The sequence below is a fragment of the Trichoderma evansii genome, assembly GCF_050947405.1.
Source record: "Trichoderma evansii strain SZMC 28006 chromosome Unknown GGI43scaffold_8, whole genome shotgun sequence".
Taxonomy (NCBI): Eukaryota; Fungi; Ascomycota; class Sordariomycetes; order Hypocreales; family Hypocreaceae; genus Trichoderma; species Trichoderma evansii.
The window spans coordinates 533,015-553,578 of NW_028145198.1; the positions used below are offsets into that span (position 1 = coordinate 533,015).

General features: G+C 47.9%; 1 protein-coding gene across 1 annotated transcript; it reads left to right on the forward strand.

The window, feature by feature from the left end:
* Positions 1-12,402: 12,402 nt before the first annotated feature.
* On the forward strand, positions 12,403-13,522 carry GGI43DRAFT_360511 (C2H2-type zinc finger protein). The gene has a single exon (XM_083202378.1). It carries the CDS (start codon positions 12,563-12,565, stop codon positions 13,412-13,414), a length of 852 nt encoding a protein of 283 aa, XP_083061256.1. The 5' UTR covers positions 12,403-12,562; the 3' UTR covers positions 13,415-13,522.
* Positions 13,523-20,564: the final 7,042 nt, after the last annotated feature.

The window sequence follows — 20,564 nt, forward strand, 5'->3', positions numbered from 1 at the left end:
GCGACGCTTCTGCAGACAGTGGATGGGGCCACCAGTCGAGCAACAAAACATGCAAGCCAGGGCGGTGCGGTTCGAAATAGAACAAAAACAGCCCTATTTGGAGCTGTCTTTTGGGAATCTCGACGGCATGGCCATCGTGATGACAACGGCACGCTAGGCCGAGGCCGGAAGCCAAGGCGCAACTCGTGCAGTAGATGCCTCGGGACTGTCGCGCCGGAGTAGAGGCCCGATTCTCCGAACGCTCGCTGGGTCTACTTTAGCGGCATTAGTCGCTGGAAAATCCATGGAATTCTGTCTGAAGCTAAGGTAGTTGATGGGAAATGGGAAATGCTGTACTAAGGGTTCATAGTAGCGTCTATAGTAGACTAGAGAGTCGGAGTTCCGTATGTGTCCCGAGGCTTGGCTGAGCTTCGCCACCAGTGCGGCAAGAGAAGACGGGAGTTGTTAAATCTAACTGGAGATTTACTTTGAAGCCTGTTTTCCATTTTAGTTGTAAATAAATTAAATGTGGCTGCATAATGAACATCCCTTAGCGCCTCCGTACATGAGGTACAGACGAGAGACCATGTAAAGGAAGACACACGATCAAATATTCGTACATGCAAGTGGTTGTATACGGCCATAGATAGAGTTTCTTAGATAAATATCTAATCTATAAACTAGCATCTATAAAATGAAAGATGCATATGCATTAATAGATCTAATTAAGTAGTATCTTGGCATTTGAAGCTTAATTCTCGCTAACCTGCAAGTTCGCTTATGTTTTTTTCTAACGCCTCACGACCAACTTACAAAGCAAAAGGATTCAACACAACACACATGGAAATTGTGTTGTAGGTGAATTTCAGGAAAAATAAAGTAGCTGATGAAATATGCGCTTAGCAAGCTATGTTACTTGCTCACTGACGTTGTCGTTGGATATCACAACTGCGATGTGAATAACGAGACTGCTAAAGGAGCAAAAAAAGATTGCAGTCAATTCGCTTACGATTCATTTTAAATGTACTGTATCTCCCATTCATATAAACATATTTCTTCTTTACTCAGCCTTCGGCATTCTACTTCCTCTACCTTTTTCTATTCATAAATATCATTTGAAGGAGTCGTCTCTGGAAAATACCCCATTGCGAGAAAATCGCAGAGAGTTGTTGGTCTCGCACTCTTCATTAGCTACATGAAATACTGGATGCACAGTATTGCAATTCAATCGTTGCACCTCATGCTCAATATATATCAATCAAATTCTTTCAGATGAAATTTGGAATATGATAATTGAAATTGAATTCATCGCTGTTTTATGAAACTTAAAGCAATTTTCTGCCATTTATTCATTTAAAATTGGTCTGTGTCCACACAGTTTGTACATGCCAACTCAGTAGATTTATATTCATTAAACATATGCACACTACCGCTTTCAGATGCTAACATAATCATCATATAGAATCACCTTATTCATACATTACGGCAGACGCCTTATGACCTCTATCTTATTAATGCTTCAAATCAGAGGAGTTGCTAATGACAGTAATGAGCAATAGAGCCACAGCAGTTTCTTCAATATTACACAAAATCGTTCTGATCTAGAGAAACATCGAAAATAGGAATGACTCTTTCTCGCAAGACTACCATGTGTAGAAGAGCGCACATGGGACATCCATGAATACGACATACCCCTTAATGCTCCTACACGTCGATACGCTGACAGTCAAAACCCCGGCAAACACTGCAGTCATCTTGCATCCAACAGCATTCACCTGAAACGGCTATTTGGCTGACCTCGAGGCCATTCAGGAGTTCCAAGGATTTCGCCTCTCGGGCTACTCAATCGTCGTTAATCTCAACACATCTTCTGTAAGAGGAAGTTACAGCGAGGAGCTTGGTAATATGATAGCCACTCCCACTACGTTAGTTTGCTGTCTGGGGATCAACTAAAACCCCGCCATACTGGCTGCCGAAAGTGATAAGTCTACGAGAATCAGCTGCAAAGTAATTACTAACCTCTTCTTTAAACCTGCTATTTTATGCGGCAATGTCGTACCCCTGGGCGCTGTCAGATTTCTATGAGTAATCTTATTAAAGTTTGTGGTTCTTGGGCTCCCTCCCAAATGTGATATGACATGGTTCACGCAAATGGTCGCCGAGGAACTAACGTGGCATGACGCGATACAGTTAGATGCAAGGAATCAACGAATTGCGCCGAGACAAGATACAGCAAACCAACCATTTGGAATTGAATCCGAGAGCAAGCGTAATGCAACATTAGGGGTGCCAACTGCAATCCAATCGACTCGTCACAATACTGTCCCCGGAGGAGTGCCCGGGAGAGTGCCCGGAGTGGTGCCCGAAATAACCAACTGCTTTTCCGTCGGATTTGTCATTATTTCCAGCGTTTCTTATCATGGAAATGTTGGTAAAAGTGTCGCCAATTATTTCCCCGCCCAATTTTACATGCAGTTGACCGGATATGAATGCCGAAGCCTCAAGTTATCAAAAGCCATGTTATTCGCTTCACATAGTGTATACACGAATGTGTCGTAATACGGGTACCTTGCCAAGCTAACAATCAGTGGGTATGCTTACTGAAATCGGCGATCTGTCTGCTGACATGTCTCCCAGTGAAAGGGGTGTGAGTCTTGGAGAAGGCTAAAAACCTGGTGTTTGCTAGCAACGTTGATCCCAAATATCAATGTTAGTACGCATTCGTTCAAGCGTACGGTTCTTGGTCCTAGTGAGACAGGGTTCTCTAAACGGCCCTATCTCATGCCCCCTTCACTCAACTCGGGAAACCAAAAATCTGGGAGCCCAGCCCAGATCATGGAGACTGGATCCATTGATTTGCACCTTGGCAATTTTTCCCATCAAAGCACTAGTGTACCTATAGTGACTAACCCTGGGCTCTACCAACCCTGGAGTTCCGCTCTCCTTTTTCATTCTGGTAGGAAACCTCATGAGGCAGCAGAAGGAAGTCATTTCAATTCCAAGAGGTTTATCCCAGACTACGTGCCTAAACCGACCTCTCTAATTTAAATGCGTATTTGTCACCAGTAATGTTATTAGTTGTTTGTGTTTGTACCGCTGTGCAAGGAAATAATCCCCAGTGAAGCCTCTCCAACATCTGTGCTACAAGCCTATGCTCAAGAGCTATCTTGAACATTTGATGCATCTCCGAAGGATTGCAGAGATTATTTGAATTAATAATAATAATAATAGAATCAATTTTAAGTTGAATATTTATTATGTAGACCACTTAGCGAGCGATCTTTCTGTATTCCTCTAGCCCTCTCTCATCAGCAACACACCCAGAAATTTCGAAATATGTCGATGTAGCTTGGCAACAATTGTTTGTTGGAAAGATCAGTTTTATCGATCTTCTCCGTTATTAAACTTGCCACGTTTCGATTTTATTGTTCTTGTTTACGACTGTGGCCTTGCCCAATGCAAGACGATACACGTTCTGTATATGAAGAAAACGAGTAGGAACTAAATTAATTTCTCAATGAACTGCGGGAATGATTGAGGCATGAGCATAATAGGTCTGGATGATGTGCATTGCTTTTGGTCGGAGTTGTCACTATAACAGTTTCTGATATGCTCTTGTTCTCAATGCTATGAATAAAACTGCATCTAAAAGGCACAGCCTAAGAAAAATGAAACCGTCAACATAGTCCTTCTTGGTGGTGACAGAAACAAGTATTACAACTTTGGTCGTCTTGCCGAAGTTGTGGGTAGAGATAGGAGCTGCGTGGATACCAATTAATGTAGCAATGCAATTACTACCGTTCTCAACACATATAGCTACTCATGTGCATAAAAAATACATGTATCTAATTCAACGCTGTTTAATTGCTGGCCATGACACATCCCCGCGTATAAGTGTTCTAAGCCACTCTATGGAGGAAATATCTATACGTATAACGCTTTGCACATTATAATACTATTACTATCGATATATCAGCTCTCTTGACAGGTGAATGGCTGAGCCAATGATAGAGATCATTAGTGACGAGTCGGGAGATGGACGTGCTCATGATATAAAGAAAGAGGCTATCTGTTACGCAGCTCTTTCCAAACAAGATGAATCAAGACACGATATCATTTCATGGAAGCATACGACCTACTGAGCTTGATCACTCATGCTTCCAAAAATGGACACGTACTCATTCCCCGCATTGATGACAGCAGCAAGTAAACAGGCACACGAGTGTGTTCGCTATCACTTATCATAAATAAAGAATGAACGTGTTTTGCGCGCTTACTATGCCTATTTCAAATACCTGTGTCTGTTTAACCCTGTTCTATACAAGCGCAGTGCATGTAAGATTCATAAATGCATGCTTTGGATAGCGGTCTTGGCAGCAAATAGATTGTCTGCTAACTAAAAAGCCAAGACAGAAGATCCATGGATCGACCGATATGCCAAAGGCTAATGACCAAACGATAGTCTCTTTGTAGGCATATAGACTCGCAAGCGAATTTACCGACATCAGCATAGAAAGCCGATGCTATCGCTACTATGGATACCATTCTACATGCACTCGCCTCTTCACGAACAGGAGCTTTGTTGGTCGTCTATCTATTAGACCTGTCATATGAACAAGGATCGAGCTTGGCGTTATCTCTATTTAGCATGAGGAAACATAGCTCGCTAAGCATCCAATAGAGCGTGCATATACGCGGGATAATTCTTGAATCCATGGTATCAAAAGGCGGTTATTACATACTAGACTGAAGAGATCAATAGACGCCTCCGCCTCCGCCTATGTCCAGCATTTACTCGTTTTAGACGCCGATATGACGTTCGATATAAGATGGAGGGTAAGCAAACCGGGCTCTAGATTTATGAAGCACTACCAAGATTGCACTTGAATCGTATAACCCTGTCTGTCTTGCAGAAAAAACGCCCGCTCGACGAAGCTATTACCACAACTGGGTGTCCTCCGTTAATTGACGGTGCATTTAATTAGCGATGGGAATTCATTACGGAAAGCATACAAAGCTAGCGTCGTCTGGGGGTTTGACATTCCTGGCATCCAAAGGGGATCTACCTTTGCTATTCGGTACACACTATTCGTACCAATGCATCCACTAGGAAGCGCTAGCGGCCCCTAACTCATCAAGAGAAAACGCCGGCTCCCAAAAGCTCACTCGTTGTCGGTATCCTAACCTCAAAATTAACCCGGACTAAAAAAAAGCAAAGTCGGCCGTCACAAAGCTAGCTCATCCCACAGGCAGCCCGTTGGAATGGCCGGATAGCAGCAAACGGCGCAGAGGCTGTGCTATACGCCCCCCATCCGTGCCACTGGGCTCCTAAGTCCGCGGTGAAACTCTCCACTTGTCGCGTGGATAGAGCAGGGAGCATCCCGGCTGATCGTCCAGACGGTGGGGAGGATCTTAGTCGCAAACGGAGGGCTCCGAAGCAGCCCGCTAGCTGTCCTTGCTGCCACGACTGTTCCCATGGCCTTGGGATAGAGAAATGAGAACCTGGACTAAGGGTGAAAGGGAGCAGGGGGCGGCAAAGAAAACGGCATGTGCGTCTGAGCAAATATTCGAATTTTATTGACATATACAGAGCACACGGCAGAGAGCCCCTCAGCCAAGAAACAAACGTTTCCGCTGCAGCGGAATTTTTGGGAAGTCCGGGATGGAGACCAGTGGGTCTGTTTCAAATTCATCTCATCACAAAATTTTGCAGTAAGCTTGGAGACGGCATTCGTATATGTACAGCTGGTACGAGAATGTATCTGTATACTCGCTATTGGCGGGAGCTCTAATGCTGCTGACTGACATTCTACCAAGCCAACGGGATACTGCTCAGTGACATCTCTGAAGACAGGACAATCCTGGCGGAGGTAAAATGATTCCATTGTACTGTATGCAGCCAAGGATGGCTGTCCTATTTCTCACACGTAAATGTTCGCGAGCGCAAACCGTCGCTCAGCCCAGCCATGAGACCCGCAGGCAGGGTATAACCGATGCTGTTAGAAGAAAAAAAAAATCAGGTTGTTTTTTGTTTGTACGTGAAAGCTTACGCCCCCACGCTCGATCGTCTATCGGTAGGAAGCCTTCCGAAGGCTGAAAAGAGTAGCTCCTATTTCCGGCCATAAGCGTTCATCTGTCCAATTGTCCAAGATGGCGGTAAGAGATCCTCCAAGGAATAGATGGTGAGCATTGAGAATCCGCGTAACTCGCGTAACTCATGCCCAAATGGAGGAAATAGTATGGGCATGTTTAATTCGGAGAGTTGAATGAAATATTCGGACTATTTGGAATGATTGTTATGCTGGAGATTTACAGGTCAGGCTTTTCCGCGGTGCAAATATTGTCCATTCAGAGGAGATTACTACATCCGTAACTATCTATATACCCTATCTTGGAAGCTATCCAGCGAAATATAATCCATATTTTGGGCCTTTATACAGAACATCCCTCTTGTTACCAAGATGAATTGATCTGAATGGGTATTCTTAAAGGTAAACTTTTGTAAACATGGCTTCTGCCATCAACGAGATTATGATACTATTAGTAAACGATTCTAAATATACTTCAGGGGCTACTCTTCGCGGCAACCAAGTCTAGCGACCGGTAAGTCATATGATATGCATCCTATGATTTAGCCTGCAAGTTTGGTTTTCTTGGCCCTTGAAGGAGAATGAATTTCTCAGACTAACAATAGAGAGCGAGAAAACTAGAGCTTATACGGGCTAAGATAGAGATCTATTTACCGTCTTTCGTGGATGGTATGCCAGTCTTGGTAAAATTGGGGGCTACGACTTCGCATTACATGTGGGCCAACCTGCAGCTTGTTCTTAATTAGATATGGTTCCAGCAACCTGGTTATCATTTATAGTGCTAATGGGCGGGTAATAACATTATTATAGCCAGAGGCTAAGCAGTAGCATCATGGCTAGACTGTTACTGAGCGTGAGGCATACTGAGAATGTTACGACCTGATATGGGTAATAACATCATCTGTACTCAATATAGTAATTACAGCGAGATTACTCAATGCCTTTCAGGAGATGGCCTGTTCATCATAAGCGTTTGAGCTTGGCAGATGATGTGTCAAAGCCTCGAGAAATCTAACGTGGCAATTGGATCCATGTCGACCAAATACCTAGTTAGGACGTTATAGCGAAATATATCGGCTCCGAACGGAATCCTATGTATGTAGGTATGTGGAATTATAGTAGCACTATTACTCTTTCTTCTACTACATAGGAAATAGTAGCCAATTAGTCGTGTGCTTGCCTTCCAGTTTCTCAAGATATTTGACTTTGCGCCGAAAAAAAACTCACGTTACTAAACGTATTACAGTACATGCACGGACTAAGATGACACGATTCCTGATGGTGCTCGGCCATCGGCAGCCGAACCCCATGTATGCATATTTGCAAGGATGCTTACCGGTAAACATTATTATCTCCCCGTGATGCGGCACGACGATCTCGAACTTTGATCCCTTGCTGCGAGTTGACAAGTAAGGCAAGTTTCGCCGCTGTCTAACCCGCCGGCTGAAATCTAAAATGAAACTCCCAATATCCAGCACATAGCATCTCGCAGTAGGCAATAGATTTTTATCTCATTTGGCAATAGGTACGAAAGCCTGTGGGATTGAATGTATGAGATATATGCCAGGTGCCTGATTAACCGAAGCGTGTAACACAGTCATGCAAAAGTACATGGAGTAAGCACGCTGAAGAACGCTGTAATCCGCTGAAATTATACTTGTACCAAGTACCCGGCAGGTGCTGCCATTCTCAGTACACAAATGTGACCATCTGGGACACTGGCCTACTGTCAGAACACTGTGTACTTGTAGAGTATAAGGTAACATTGAACTTTCCATGCTTTGCTTCGCAAGGCGCTTGGGATCCTTTCTTTCCACCTTCAACCTGCCAGAGCATTTTCGCAAATATGCGACAGCTTCAACCGCATGATTACCCGGGAAGATACTCCATCACATGTGCTTTCACATGTGCTTAAGAACGATTTTAAAGCAAAAGTCTCTCTACCTTACGGAATACAGGAAGGTATTGATAGGCCTTACAGGGAAGCAATCGATGAGATACGTATTACCTCGGCTGTTTGCTAATCTCTTTCTAATATCTAGGATTGCAGAGGATAGATGAATTAATATCCATGCCTTCATTGTGCGGCGAAAAGGCTCCGGGCCCCTGCTTGCACACCACTCTCTATTTATCGTCACATGCTGGACCGTGCCTCGTGCAGATGACTCCCCAGTTGATGACTCTCGGACAGCATATTGAAGCCTTGCAAAGCGCAATCAGACGTCGCAGGCCGTGGCTACGTGTACTGCTGATGCCAGGGGCCGATGGCTAATTAGCCGGCATGATTGCTGCCGCTTCATCATCACAGCCTTTGCCTGGTCTCAACGAGTGGCACATCCGTCATTTCTCGCCAGATCACCACCCAACACCGTCTGAAGATCATCCTGGAGACTTTTTGCAGGAGGTTGGACAGTGCTTATTTGGCCTCAAGCTAGCATCGGCGCCTTCCCGCCGGTTAGGCGGAGCGATCCTTTGCTTTTGATAGGCTCGGGCGTAGTCGGCTTGTTATATACGAGACTAAACTGGATAAAGTGAATCTGGCGAGCAGGCGATATTACTCCCTATCTGGCTGACCAAGCTGTTGGTGATAAGCTCAGATACTACCCACGTCGGATGTTCATTTGGTATTTGCATCCGTGAGTGCTTCATGCTTAGATTATATGGAGCTCGGGCGTTAACCGCTCCTAAGGTGTGCAGCAGCGATAGCGTCCATGGGTGATACTGGCGGGCGGGAGGATCTTCCTGCACGTTGCTGATCAGCGCACCCAACAGCAGCTCCCCCTAAACTATTCTGGAAGTCTACCCCGGCACTAGCTAACCAGGGGGGTCGTCATTCGTCATGGAGGCAGATCTTCTGGAATCTGCTCCTGTCTCTTGCGCCGTTGCTTCATAAACTTCGCGTCTCGATGACCTAGTCAATCAATATGGACGATCACTTGGCCCAGCCCTGCCAAATTGCACATCAACCATTGGCAGATCAAGTGGAGTGATGCTTCATGCCTAAATTCGACGTTGATCAGTTCCCGTGCGCGAGGACTGGTCGAGGGAGGCAGTCAATCTGACTATGCCAACTCCACGACTTCACCAATGCGGCATACGGTCAAGCCTACCGCGGATGTTTGCCAAAAAAAGACAAAGGCAGACCGTTCCTAGGCAACAAAGGCTTGGGGACTGTGTCCTACTACTGTTTCACGACTTCACCGGCAGCAATAGGCGATGCCAATAGCTCCTATAGCCACTAACGCAGCCCTGCTAACGGCGCGTGCCAAGCAGAGTTAGTTGGTGCGGAGCAAGGAGCACAGTACGGAGTGCTTCAGGTACGACGGAGGCCGCAAGAAGTTTTCGATCCTCTCGGCCAAATACCAAAAATGTTTAGAAATCGACGAGTGCGCGAAGGATGCTCATTTACAGAATCAATCACCTTCCAGGCTGAATAGGCCTGGAGGTATGAGCCGGCTGGACATCTATGACGCACGGAGTGCATTCTACCATGACGATCACTTCGGAATCGAACTGAGACATATCATTTCTTCGAGCTCACCTGCTCGTGAAGAGATTTGTATACGAGCTATCGACCACGGCTCGATCTCTTCAGCGAAAGGCTTCAATCAGAGGCTCACCGTGAAGTGGCTGATACTCCAGACCCTGGGTCGGGGTTTTAACCTTCCAGAACATCTTGACATCTACCTCATTTCAATGACCCAGATTTGCTCCACGCAGACGTGTGAACCTTGGCAAATTTGGAATGACCCGTAATAACTGACGGCCATGAGAGCTTACCCCTTGCCAAGGGGTGCTGCTATACTGCTGTATCGATCGACAGCTGTTCGAGAAAGGTCAGCCTGAGGCAATACCGTGGTATGGCTTTTCATCTTGCTGGAGCCGAAGTCTGTATGCATGTACATATCTCGTATGGAGCAGCGAGCGTGCAGCGAGGCTTAAGAAGCCGACGGCCATTGAAAAAGGCTAGCTGGCAGCCGAACATCGCAGCCGATGAGGTGCTACGCCGTTCTTGATGCTAGTACGCCGATACACCAACATACTGTACATACAAGAACTCGTATAACCCCGTACAGAATTACTGAGGCTGTGGCCATGTTGCACCACGCTTGGGCTGAGCATAGCGCCCATTTATCTTTTTCTGCAGTCATTTTAGGATTAACAATAGCTGTTAAAGTATAATAGAGTGGCAGGCAGAACGTAGTCATGACGACAGACTGACTGTGTAGCATGAATCGTTTGAAGACGCATCGGACAGCTAGACGCTTCAGTCGGGGAAGGATACGGCCGAGAGAAACTCAGGCATATGCAAAATGCTACTCCACTGCGGAACAGAAAGGCAAATTAACCCCCCTGCCCCATTAGCCCTCCTTGATACTGGGTAGATCATGACACGCCTCTGGCCAGAACAAGGGTCTCAGCAAGTGGCGCCTGCATCTAACAGGCCTAGCTGGAGAATCACGCAACTCGATGAAAATCTACTGGCTGCTCACAGGGCTTCTGCTAGTACGACGATCATTAATTAGCCTGTACCGTGAGAGCGAGGCGCACTTAGCAGCAGCGCTGGACGCCACGCCACGAGGTGATGCCCGCCCGGCGCTGGTCGCTTGAAAAACCACCACATTAGCACTGACTGTACAGTATGTTAGCGCGGACAGTGATTTGGGAAGAGCCTAGAACGAAGCTAGCTGTTGCTGCTGTGCTCTAGATAAAGCCGGCGCGTGCAGGAGTTCCATAAGAAAGTTTGCCGATGTCATTCTCGGACCGCCACCGCAGATTGCTTCACCGAAGGGAAATCTCCTCGCATCTTGAGGCTGTATCAAGTACACGAGTCGACCAAAAGGCGTGGCAATCGCGGAACTACACCAGGCACTCGCGTAATATCAACAATGAAGCCGTGGATCGACGGGTATACTGTTCCCCTCTAGCTTTATCGGCTCCTTTTTTTCTTCTTCCTTCTCTTTCCTCTTCTCTGCTTTGCTTTTGGTTAAAAGTATCAGCGTCTTGGATCGAGGTTTCGTTGGCTGTAGTGACGCCTCGATGACGACTATGATTATATTGAATAAAAGAAGCGCCGTTACTAGTCAGGCCTCGTCGGCTCCGGCGTGTCACCTTTTAACCATCATACTGAGGATGTAATCAAGCAATGCAAGAGATCAGCTTGACATCCCCATTGACAGAGGATAATGATCCGCGGTGCCGCGAGTCGTAGATCGTCTCAAGCTGTGTTAGGTCGCTCTCCAAGGGGGAAATATCCGACGCGGGGCGGTTTCTCAGAGCGCCCCGAGTTTCTTGTAAACGCCGACGAATAGTATCGCGGCTATTGCAGCTTGCTTGAACAGAAATCCGTGAAACGGGCGACTGCATCCTAAATAAAGCTAGATATATACGCAATGCCATCTAGCCTGGCTATGCCATGTCCAACCTAGCAATGGCCGTCGACACGCAGTGGAAGCCCGGAAGCTACGTACTTGACATGAACCAAGCTCTTGTGTCCAACAGGCAGCGGGCGCTGTTTTTAGCACGAGTTGCTTCGTCATCCAGAAGCTGAAAACGAAGGAATTGCCAAACGAGGTTGAATGGCGCTCGGGTATGGGTCAGGGATGATATTGCCAGCGCTGGCTGCTCACGTTTACATACTCTCCGTACTTCTGATCCACCCAGTCCACGACGTTTGACCACACAATGATCCCTGATGACAATCCCTGGAGCTCCGTCAAGCCACCGCTGCTGTGCTAGCATGCAATACCACCCACGCCTACGATCTCTATCCGCGGTCCCGGTCAGGGAGAATGACCAACCAGGCCCCCACTTCACACACCCTCGTGTTGTGGCGCCAACCCCATCCCTGCTCACTATCCTCACTCCCCCCTTTTCCCCTTGACCTGGAACGTTCCCGCAGCAGTCTCAATTCCGAAAGCCTCAATGCTCTCCACACACACCCTTTGTAGTACGCCCGTTTGCACCGCTTCCCATTATTCAGGCGCTCCTCCTGTTAGATGGCCGGGCTTACAAGTTATTGGTTTTTGGTCCCAGACTTTCCTTGGGATGATAGCTTCTAAACAGGGGAGGGTGGCTGGCCCACTCTCAATATCTGCGATGGGTTCAAAGGCGCCGGGGGCACTTCCTAGCCTGTCGTGTGGGATACTTAATGTCGACGGAAGACAGATCTGATATGCCGCTCCACACCCAAACACTCGAGTCTCTCTGGCGGCTCAAGTTACTTATATAGCATCTCCAGCCCCCATCTTGGTTCCAAAGCTGAGTTTTCTTCTCTTCGAATTGAAGATCTTTACGACGGACTCTTTTCACACATCTCTACTCTCAACATCCTCTAAACTACTTTCCAACTTCGTCTGCTCTACTGTCGAAGTGGTCGACGACTCTCGACTAGAGAACATTACGAATTGTTTTCAAACCGTCCAACATCTAATCACACCAGAGCCTCGAGGCTGCACAGACCCTGATTATTCAGTCCTTCAACTACACACACAATGGCTCTGGTCACTTCCATGATATCTCCTTCTCACTACGGCACACAACACTCTGGATACTATCAGTCACCCCCTTCGCCCCCCATGGATGAGCCGAAATGTTCACTGCCCTCCATCTCCAACCTCTTGGGCCTAGCCGACGCTGGCTCCATGGTGAGCGAAAGTTCATTCTCCAGCTCTCCTCGACCCTATGCCAAGGCTGAGAGCAGGCCCGCTTCTCGACACAGAGCGCTGCCACCCACACCGCCCATGTCCACAGATGCTTCATTTGACGCTCGGCGGTCTCCATCAAACAGCGTCTCCTACGCTCCATCCAGCACCTACTACGAGACAACGCCCCCTGCAGAGGCCCATGACGCACATCGTTATCGAATGGCCTCTCTGCCTGCCATCTCAACATCCACTGCCCAGCCACCTTTGCCGCCGGCGATGGGATCTGCCCACTCGCCTGCCAGCAACTACTATCCTGCGCAGAACCTACCGCCACCACCTCCCCCGGCTTCTAGTCTCCAGTATCAGCGTCCGCTACCCCTGTCATTCCCACCGCCACCTAGCCCTCTCAGTGTAACCCCCTCTGGCGGCTACGTGTGGCAACACCACCACTATCTCAACCCATCAAACGGCATCCCATTTCCACCCTCACAAGACCGATATATCTGCCAAACTTGTAACAAAGCCTTCAGCCGGCCCAGCAGCCTGCGTATCCACAGTCATTCACACACTGGCGAGAAGCCATTCAAGTGTCCCCATGCTGGATGCGGCAAAGCTTTCAGCGTTCGGAGTAACATGAAGCGACATGAAAGAGGCTGCCATGGATTCGATGTGGGCAAAGGGCCCATTATGCTCTCTTGAGCGTTCGAATCAAAATTAGAAAAAAGAAACATAATGAGAACATGACGATTGTTCTTTTCATCATTCTTCACACAAGGCGAATTCTGAGAAAGCATCCACATTAATTGTGGAACTAGGGAATTAGAAGATACACGACATTACCAGATCACACTGGCGGAGGCTTGCAGCCTTGGGATGGCTTGGTCTTTTTTTTGATCATTTTTTCTTTTGTTTATATGCGCTTGGGTCTGCATGGCGTCGGGAAACAGTTATCTTACTTCTTCTATCTTGTCACATTTGGACGCGTCATGAAACGAGTTTGGTATCTCCCTGGAAGGCACAATCAAAGTGGCCATATGGGACCAGTCTGTATTTTTTTGTCTTGGGAAATGGAAAGGCTCTGAGAAAAATGCAGAGCAGTGCATCAGTACGGCGTTACTCCTTCTTTATCTAGCCAAGGGCTAAGGAAACAGGCGGAAATCTGAGAAATGGAAGAATTTCATGTATATAGAAACACACAATCAAATCTCGCGGGAGATCATTTTTTTACATTCTTGACGATGCCTCGCTCTTTTTCGCTCTTCTCTCCCTTCTGCCGAAAGTGACTGACTCGTTTGATTGACATGAAGTTGATTGTTCCTTGTTCCTGGTGCCATCTCCCGGCGGCATGTCTCACATTTTCTCCGCCACTGAACACAAGCAAAACGGTATCTGGAGCTCAATAGCTCCCTCCTGCTCCCTCACAGCAGCATTAGTTATTATTAGTTATGCCCAATGGTTCCCCACCCTATGCCGATCTGCCTCCTTTTCGGGGATACGGTGACCTAGTGCATACGGAGTTTGTATGTACCACCCAAGCAAGTTGCGACAAGCGGCGTACATGCATCGGCTTTTTACGCGAGCTCCCCCGAGTCTGTTGCACCAAAGACTCTTCTCCCCATGTCGATCCCTTTTTTATCCTCTAGTCTAGCTAACTTCTCCAAACACTTCATCTTTCCTTTTAACGAATGGAAGGGAACGGGTAAAGCGGGAAGAAGCTGGGCGGTAATCCGTGAGACCGTGCGACGGCACTTGAAACGCGGGCAACCGAAGACGGGGGAAAGACGTCTGATTACATATACTGCTACTGCTACTGCTACTGCTACTGCTACCGTAACTCTTGCGGCTGCTGTGAAATATATCTACAAGTATGGAATAGTATGGCATGCCGAGACTTTGGCCCTACTGAGACGCTCGGTAATGCAGCGTTGAGGGGGGTTTTAGCGGGGTTGGTTTCGATGAGGGGAACGCAGCGAGAGCAGCGCCTACTGTACCAGCATACTAGTTCTACTACGGTAGTTGTTGAAAGGGCAGATTAATGAGATTGGAGGACAGCTGAGGATGGCACTGGAGGCGTTTGTGAGTAAACCTTTGTCCGCATGCCCATGCTATACTTGAATATATCATATATTACCAACCCGTACCCCATACTAGTATTACTTGTAGCGATCACGGAGTATGGATGAAGGAAATGAGAGCCGAGCACCGAGAGCCGAGAGAAAGAGCATAGGCTTCTATTCTCTCGCACTTTTTTACGAGCGCCGCGTAATAGAATACGACATGGTCGTTTATTAGTGTTAAAACGTCGTACGAAGTAAATGATTAGAAAGTCCACATATATCGCCCATCTGTTTAAAACACAAAGTTAAAAGCTTAATTCCTTCCATTTAATTGAGTCATCATTTGTAATGGGCTTATGGCAAAAAAAGGCTGTTGCTAACACAGAGGACTACTGCTAGTATATTCCTTCATGATCCAAAAAACGCTAGTTACGACGATTGGTGAGAGATATGAATCACGACGATGCAAGTGGACGGCACATCAACTAGGATGCCATATGAACAAACAAATGATGCGAAGAACGAATTAACACAAGAAGAAACAACAGGGGAGGCCTTTACAGCAAGCGGGGAATCCTTCGAGATGCATACAAGGGTTTAAAAGGCGAAACGCAGCAAATTTACTGGGCAATGTCGGCCTATGGTGCATGTATGTGCGGTAGGGGAACCGATTCCCGACCTTTCCGAACGAGGAAATATCCGCGCGGGCTGGAGAAGGGGCAAAAAAAGATGAGAGAGAGGCAGAGAGATTTACATGGGGTGTGTGGAGGAGGATGATCCTACAGGACCCCTGCTGCGGAAAGATGATGATCTCGCGACTCTAGACCACTCTTTTTGCTGCTACCAAAGCCTTTTTTTTTTTACCAATGATGGAGGGGGGAGGCTGGGTGCACTCGAAAAGCAAAGAGGATGTCATCGAGATCCCTTGCCAAAAAGCGAGTTACGCGGCTGCTTGGAAAAGCCACCAAAGGATAACACGATGCTTTTTAGCACGATCTTACATTGACGGAGGGCATTACTAATGGAAAACTTAGTGGCACTCCATCAATCTTGCTTTTTGGTGTTTCTGTTAGTTGGTAGGTTCAACTTTCTCAAATTCTCTATACGATTTCACTTCGTTCTAAGGTTACTGCTATACTTGTACCGTAGGGCCATGGGTGCCTGCTCGTATATTACAACCTAAAGCAAGCTGAAGCGGCTGATCCTCCAACTAACGCGCGCGAGAGAGAGAGGCAAAAGACTTGGCAAGGCAACAATATGTAGGCGTGCAGACTTAGAGTTCCTTTTTTTTTTTTTTTTTTTGTCAACCCTCGCTCTTGCGCTTTTTCGGGCTTGGGGCGAAAAGAGGGTTCTCGATTCTCTTATTTTTTACTTGCTTTGCTTGGTGGACTTGCATTTGCCGATGTCCCTTGCCCTGCGCTGCGCCTATCAGCTTATGTCTGTAACTAGATGTAGGTACTAGTAGACAAGCAGTACTTCGTAAGTAGTGAATGTATGTACAGAGGGTAACCCTCGCTCGTCTACTCCATTATGCCTGGGTTTAGTAGGCGCGGCGTTTGAGCTGACAGATGGGCTAAGCCGCCTTGAGAAAGGGACTAATCGTTTGAGCCCAGGCCAGCCGAGCCCAGGCCCAGGGTGTTGGGGAAGAGCTAAATATGGAGACTGACTATGTACTACGGCCGGCCGAGTTGTTTGTTACTGTAGCAGGCTAGTTTTGTTGATTTGCAGCAAAGAGCTGAGGAATAGCAGCGGGCGTTAGTAGTAACGCGATGGATCATGATACGACTGATGGGCTGTTTCGGCTCTGTATATTGCAGGTGCCTATTACTGTGAATAGTTTAGTAGCACCTATACTTGGATCGGGCAGCTTTCTGAGAAACCCCTCGATATAGAGAGGCAGCAACACGCCGCTGAGTAATTTAGTCTGGTGTTATCGAGAGCCATCCGTATTATGTTACTATCCAAGTACCTCGTAGTGGGTGTGCCCAGTGCAAATCTCAGCCGGCCTAATTAAATCAACCACCCTCCCGCTTGACTTGTAGGCACACTGAGAGAAAGACGGCGAGAAAGAGGGAGCAAGAAGAAAGCAAGGGCAAGGGGGGGTGTCCAGACAGACTCCAGTTTTGATGTGCAACACGGATAGGCTACGCCTTAGATCGACAGAGTGCATGCGTTGGCGCCAAAAGGGAGGTCTCGGGATTGCTCCAAGTTCGCTCTAACGAAATACAGTATGAGATGGGATGGATGGATTGGACGGCAGAGCAGATGGGACGTGGGTAGAAAGCGAAAGCGAAAAAAACACGACTATCGATGCGGGACTAAGACAAGACAGCCCAGCCGTCCTTCAGCCGTAGACTGCAAGGAGGTAGCAAAAGCCCGAAAGCGCGAATCAGCGCGCCTAGTGTAGTGCCGGCAAGGGGACCATTCTGGGCTAATTGGCTGGGAAAACGAGGGACCAAAAAGAAAGGAAAACCAGAGAGCGAAAAATCAGGCCACATCGGACGAATCAACAGGGCCGGATCTCTGTTAGAGTCGTGGTGCTACGGCGCTGGGCTGCTGTTAGTGGCACATATCGAGTTGACGGAGACCCGGGGTTAAGGGTGTGGCTTTCCGGCGCCCCATCTTGTACTTCACCTTTTCTTTTGCTTCTTCTTCCTTCTTCTGTTTTAACTGCTTGCGGTATTTGCCTTTTTAGCGATGGCTCGCTTTTATGAGAAGGGGAAGTAAATGCGAGCGTATTCGAGGGCTCCTAACTCGTCTAGTACATAAACTTAGGTTACCTACATACAATTAATAATCTCTGGTGCCTGGGCTGGCGCCCTCCGTACAAACGAGGCGGCTATACCGTATTGCGCCGTCCAGATTGCAATTGCCGATGATTTTCGTCAAATTGTGTTGGTTTGTCCATATGATAGATAAACTATCGTCTTGTTTGCCTAGGTAAACTGGGTTAACCTGTCATCTGTGCTGAGCAATTCAGTGGCACCGTTAGTTTCAACGAGGCGCATATCAGCAGCAAACATGTAATCATCGTCATCGTCATCATCTTATCACCACAGTTTGAACAAGTTGGTGAGAAGCTGCTGCTGGGCCCTGCTGCGGCATTCCGCAACACTGGCTGCCAAGCTGGCGCCGTCGCAACTATTAGGCCGCGCATCCGGAAACTGCGGAACTTCTAGAAGTCGTGATTTGACACCATAAATCGGGGCTGCGCCAGCCAAGATGCGGCGTTGACTCAGGTGCACCGTTTGATTGCTCTTCAATGGCGTCTGAGTACCGCGGGGCGTGGAGATGGCCTCCTTTGGGCCTTGTCTCGCACGTGGTGCCAGCGAGATTTGATGGGACAGTTTTAGGTTTAGATGAGCCCATGTTGGCGTACCGTCAGGCTGGTAGCGCTATGGATGAAGGAGGGGCGACTAATGCGGTAACTTTCTGAGACATGGCAGAGAAGCGTTTAATACGGTGGTCAGACCCCTCTTATTAATCAATGTAGATTCAGCAGAGCGAGGCTATTACAAAGTCTGATTTCGCCTATGGCTGCTAGCAGATGCATAGCCCGGCAATGGCGTCCAGCACAAGCACCTGGGGGTGTTTCTTTGCTTGCCAAGCTTGCTTCTTTCAATCGCCCCATGGAGGCCCCATGGATTGACGCTGCTAAGCTGCTTATTTGCTTGATATGGAGCATGATCCGATGGAGCAGGCAAGGGAATTATACTGCCGCCACCACCAGACTGACACAAGCGAGATTTCCGAGCTGCGGCTGAACTATTTGTTCGGAGCTCGGATGCCGCCGCCAAGGCTGCTCATCTCTCTCCCAAGCAGGTCGCCTTGAGATGAGGGTGGTCCCCCCTTTGAGGAGAGCGAAGATCTCTGGGATTGGGAGGCTGAAGAAGCCAAGAGAAGGAAAAAAGAGTCAGCCAGCTAGCTAATCATATAGTTAAAATGAACAAGGTAAAGGGGATTTAAGCTCAAGGTACAGATGGGCGAACCAGTACGTAGGAGCGAACGCATACTATGTACAACTTTTATGAATACAAAGCTGAAGCCCAGGTTACTTGGGGGCGATCGAATATCAACCACCCCCTCAGCTTCAGCCCTGACCTACCAGCCCCATTGTATGGCGCCCTTCTGATGGCATCGGCAGAAGGCGCATTGCATTACACCTGACTCGATGAGACCCTGCATTGTGTCTTTCAGCTTTTGCATCGCTTGCAAATGTTAGTAATTAGCAGCGGATTACACATCACAGGACCTTTAGCCGTTGTTGGTTGAACATAGTACCGCGAACGTCTGATGATCTATCACTCTACCAAACATCGCATAAAATACGAAGCGTCGAATCACAGCTCGCCATTGTCAGTGCGGCTCTCGAAATGGGCAATCGCAGCTGTAAAAGGCGAGTAACTAAGCAAGGGGAGTCGCGAATAAAAAAAGAAGGATCTGACAGAACCAGCGCCGCCTGGTCTCTTGTGCGGGCGCTCGTTTGCCGTTTATTCCTCGCTCACTTGTCCCGTCGTATTTTTTTTTTTTTTAACCCTCCCACACCGTTATTAGCTGAAGATCTGTAATTGACTCATCTCCTTCCCAGCATTGCTGCACCCATGCAGCCCTAAATCTAAAGCTCCACCGGCTTTCAAAAAGAGAATCTGGCGGAAATGGGAAGTACCTCACGCACACCCCTCCCCTTTTCCCGTAGGAATAGGCCGAAAAGGAAAAATAGATGAGGGTGCGCTGGGAAAAAAGGAATCAAATAAACTAAGATCCAAAGCTCCAAGCCCAAAACTAAAGCAGTGAGAAAGGACATTAGTAAGATGGAGAAAAGAGCGGTGATTTGCCGCCCCCGGCGCTGATGGTGCTCGTTCGTTCGACGGGCCGCGCGAGAATCCTCGTGGCACTCCGTCTCCATATTTGCATCCTCGGTATTCCACATTTATTTGGCTAAGTGGACGTGGTCTCTCTCTTTGAAAAAATAGTGCAGAGGTACATACGAGCTACGAGTAATTCCGCCGGCTGCATGGGACGGGCTATGATACACGCATTGACTTCGCCCTAAAACATGAGCCGCAAATTGTGGATAGTCGGCGAATGGGCTGGAGATCCGGAGTTGAGGCTTGCCTGGTCCCGGACTCCGTGCTTTATGTGAACCCCGAGACACGGGCGAGGCCGGACGTTGTTCTGAGTTTTGAAGTGGTTCTGCCACTGCTAGTAGGGGCAATAGTAGCAGTAATAGCTGTTTGAGCGGCATGTACTTCGTATGGCATATCCACCATCAGCGCCCTTCAGTGTCTCTCGCTTGCGCATTTTGCTGGGCCGTTTGATAAAAATAAGATCAAAAGCCAAAACTGGCGGGCGTAATGTTTGTAAGCTGGGCTACTTTTACAATTCAAGCATAAAGCTTCCCTATTAAATTGCCCTCCCGGTCCATAAGGATTCTGCTTTGTCGCTTTAAACATAATCAAAAAATGGCACACATGGCAAAGCCAGGCTCAGCCTATACTATAAGTAATCATAAATAACATCCATCAGACCGCTGACTCTGCCACACCTCCCAGCGGAATATACTATGTACTACTAATAATACAGTGCTGCTACTACTCCAGACGCATGGCGGAAGCAGGGATAAAGAAATAGCCCTCCAAGTGTCATGACTGCTCTGTAACGCTAGTTTCCTGTGGCTAAAGCAAGTCGGGGGGGGGGGGGGGGGGGGGGGGGGGGGGGGGGGGGGCGGGGGGGGGCGGGGGGGGGGGGGGGGGCGGGGGGGGGGGGGGGGGGGGGGGGGGGGGGGGGGGGGA

What these genes read in the sequence shown, in the direction of transcription:
- GGI43DRAFT_360511 (XM_083202378.1), top strand. Translation starts at nt 12,563, where the DNA reads ATGGCTCTGGTCACTTCCATGATATCTCCTTCTCACTACGGCACACAA.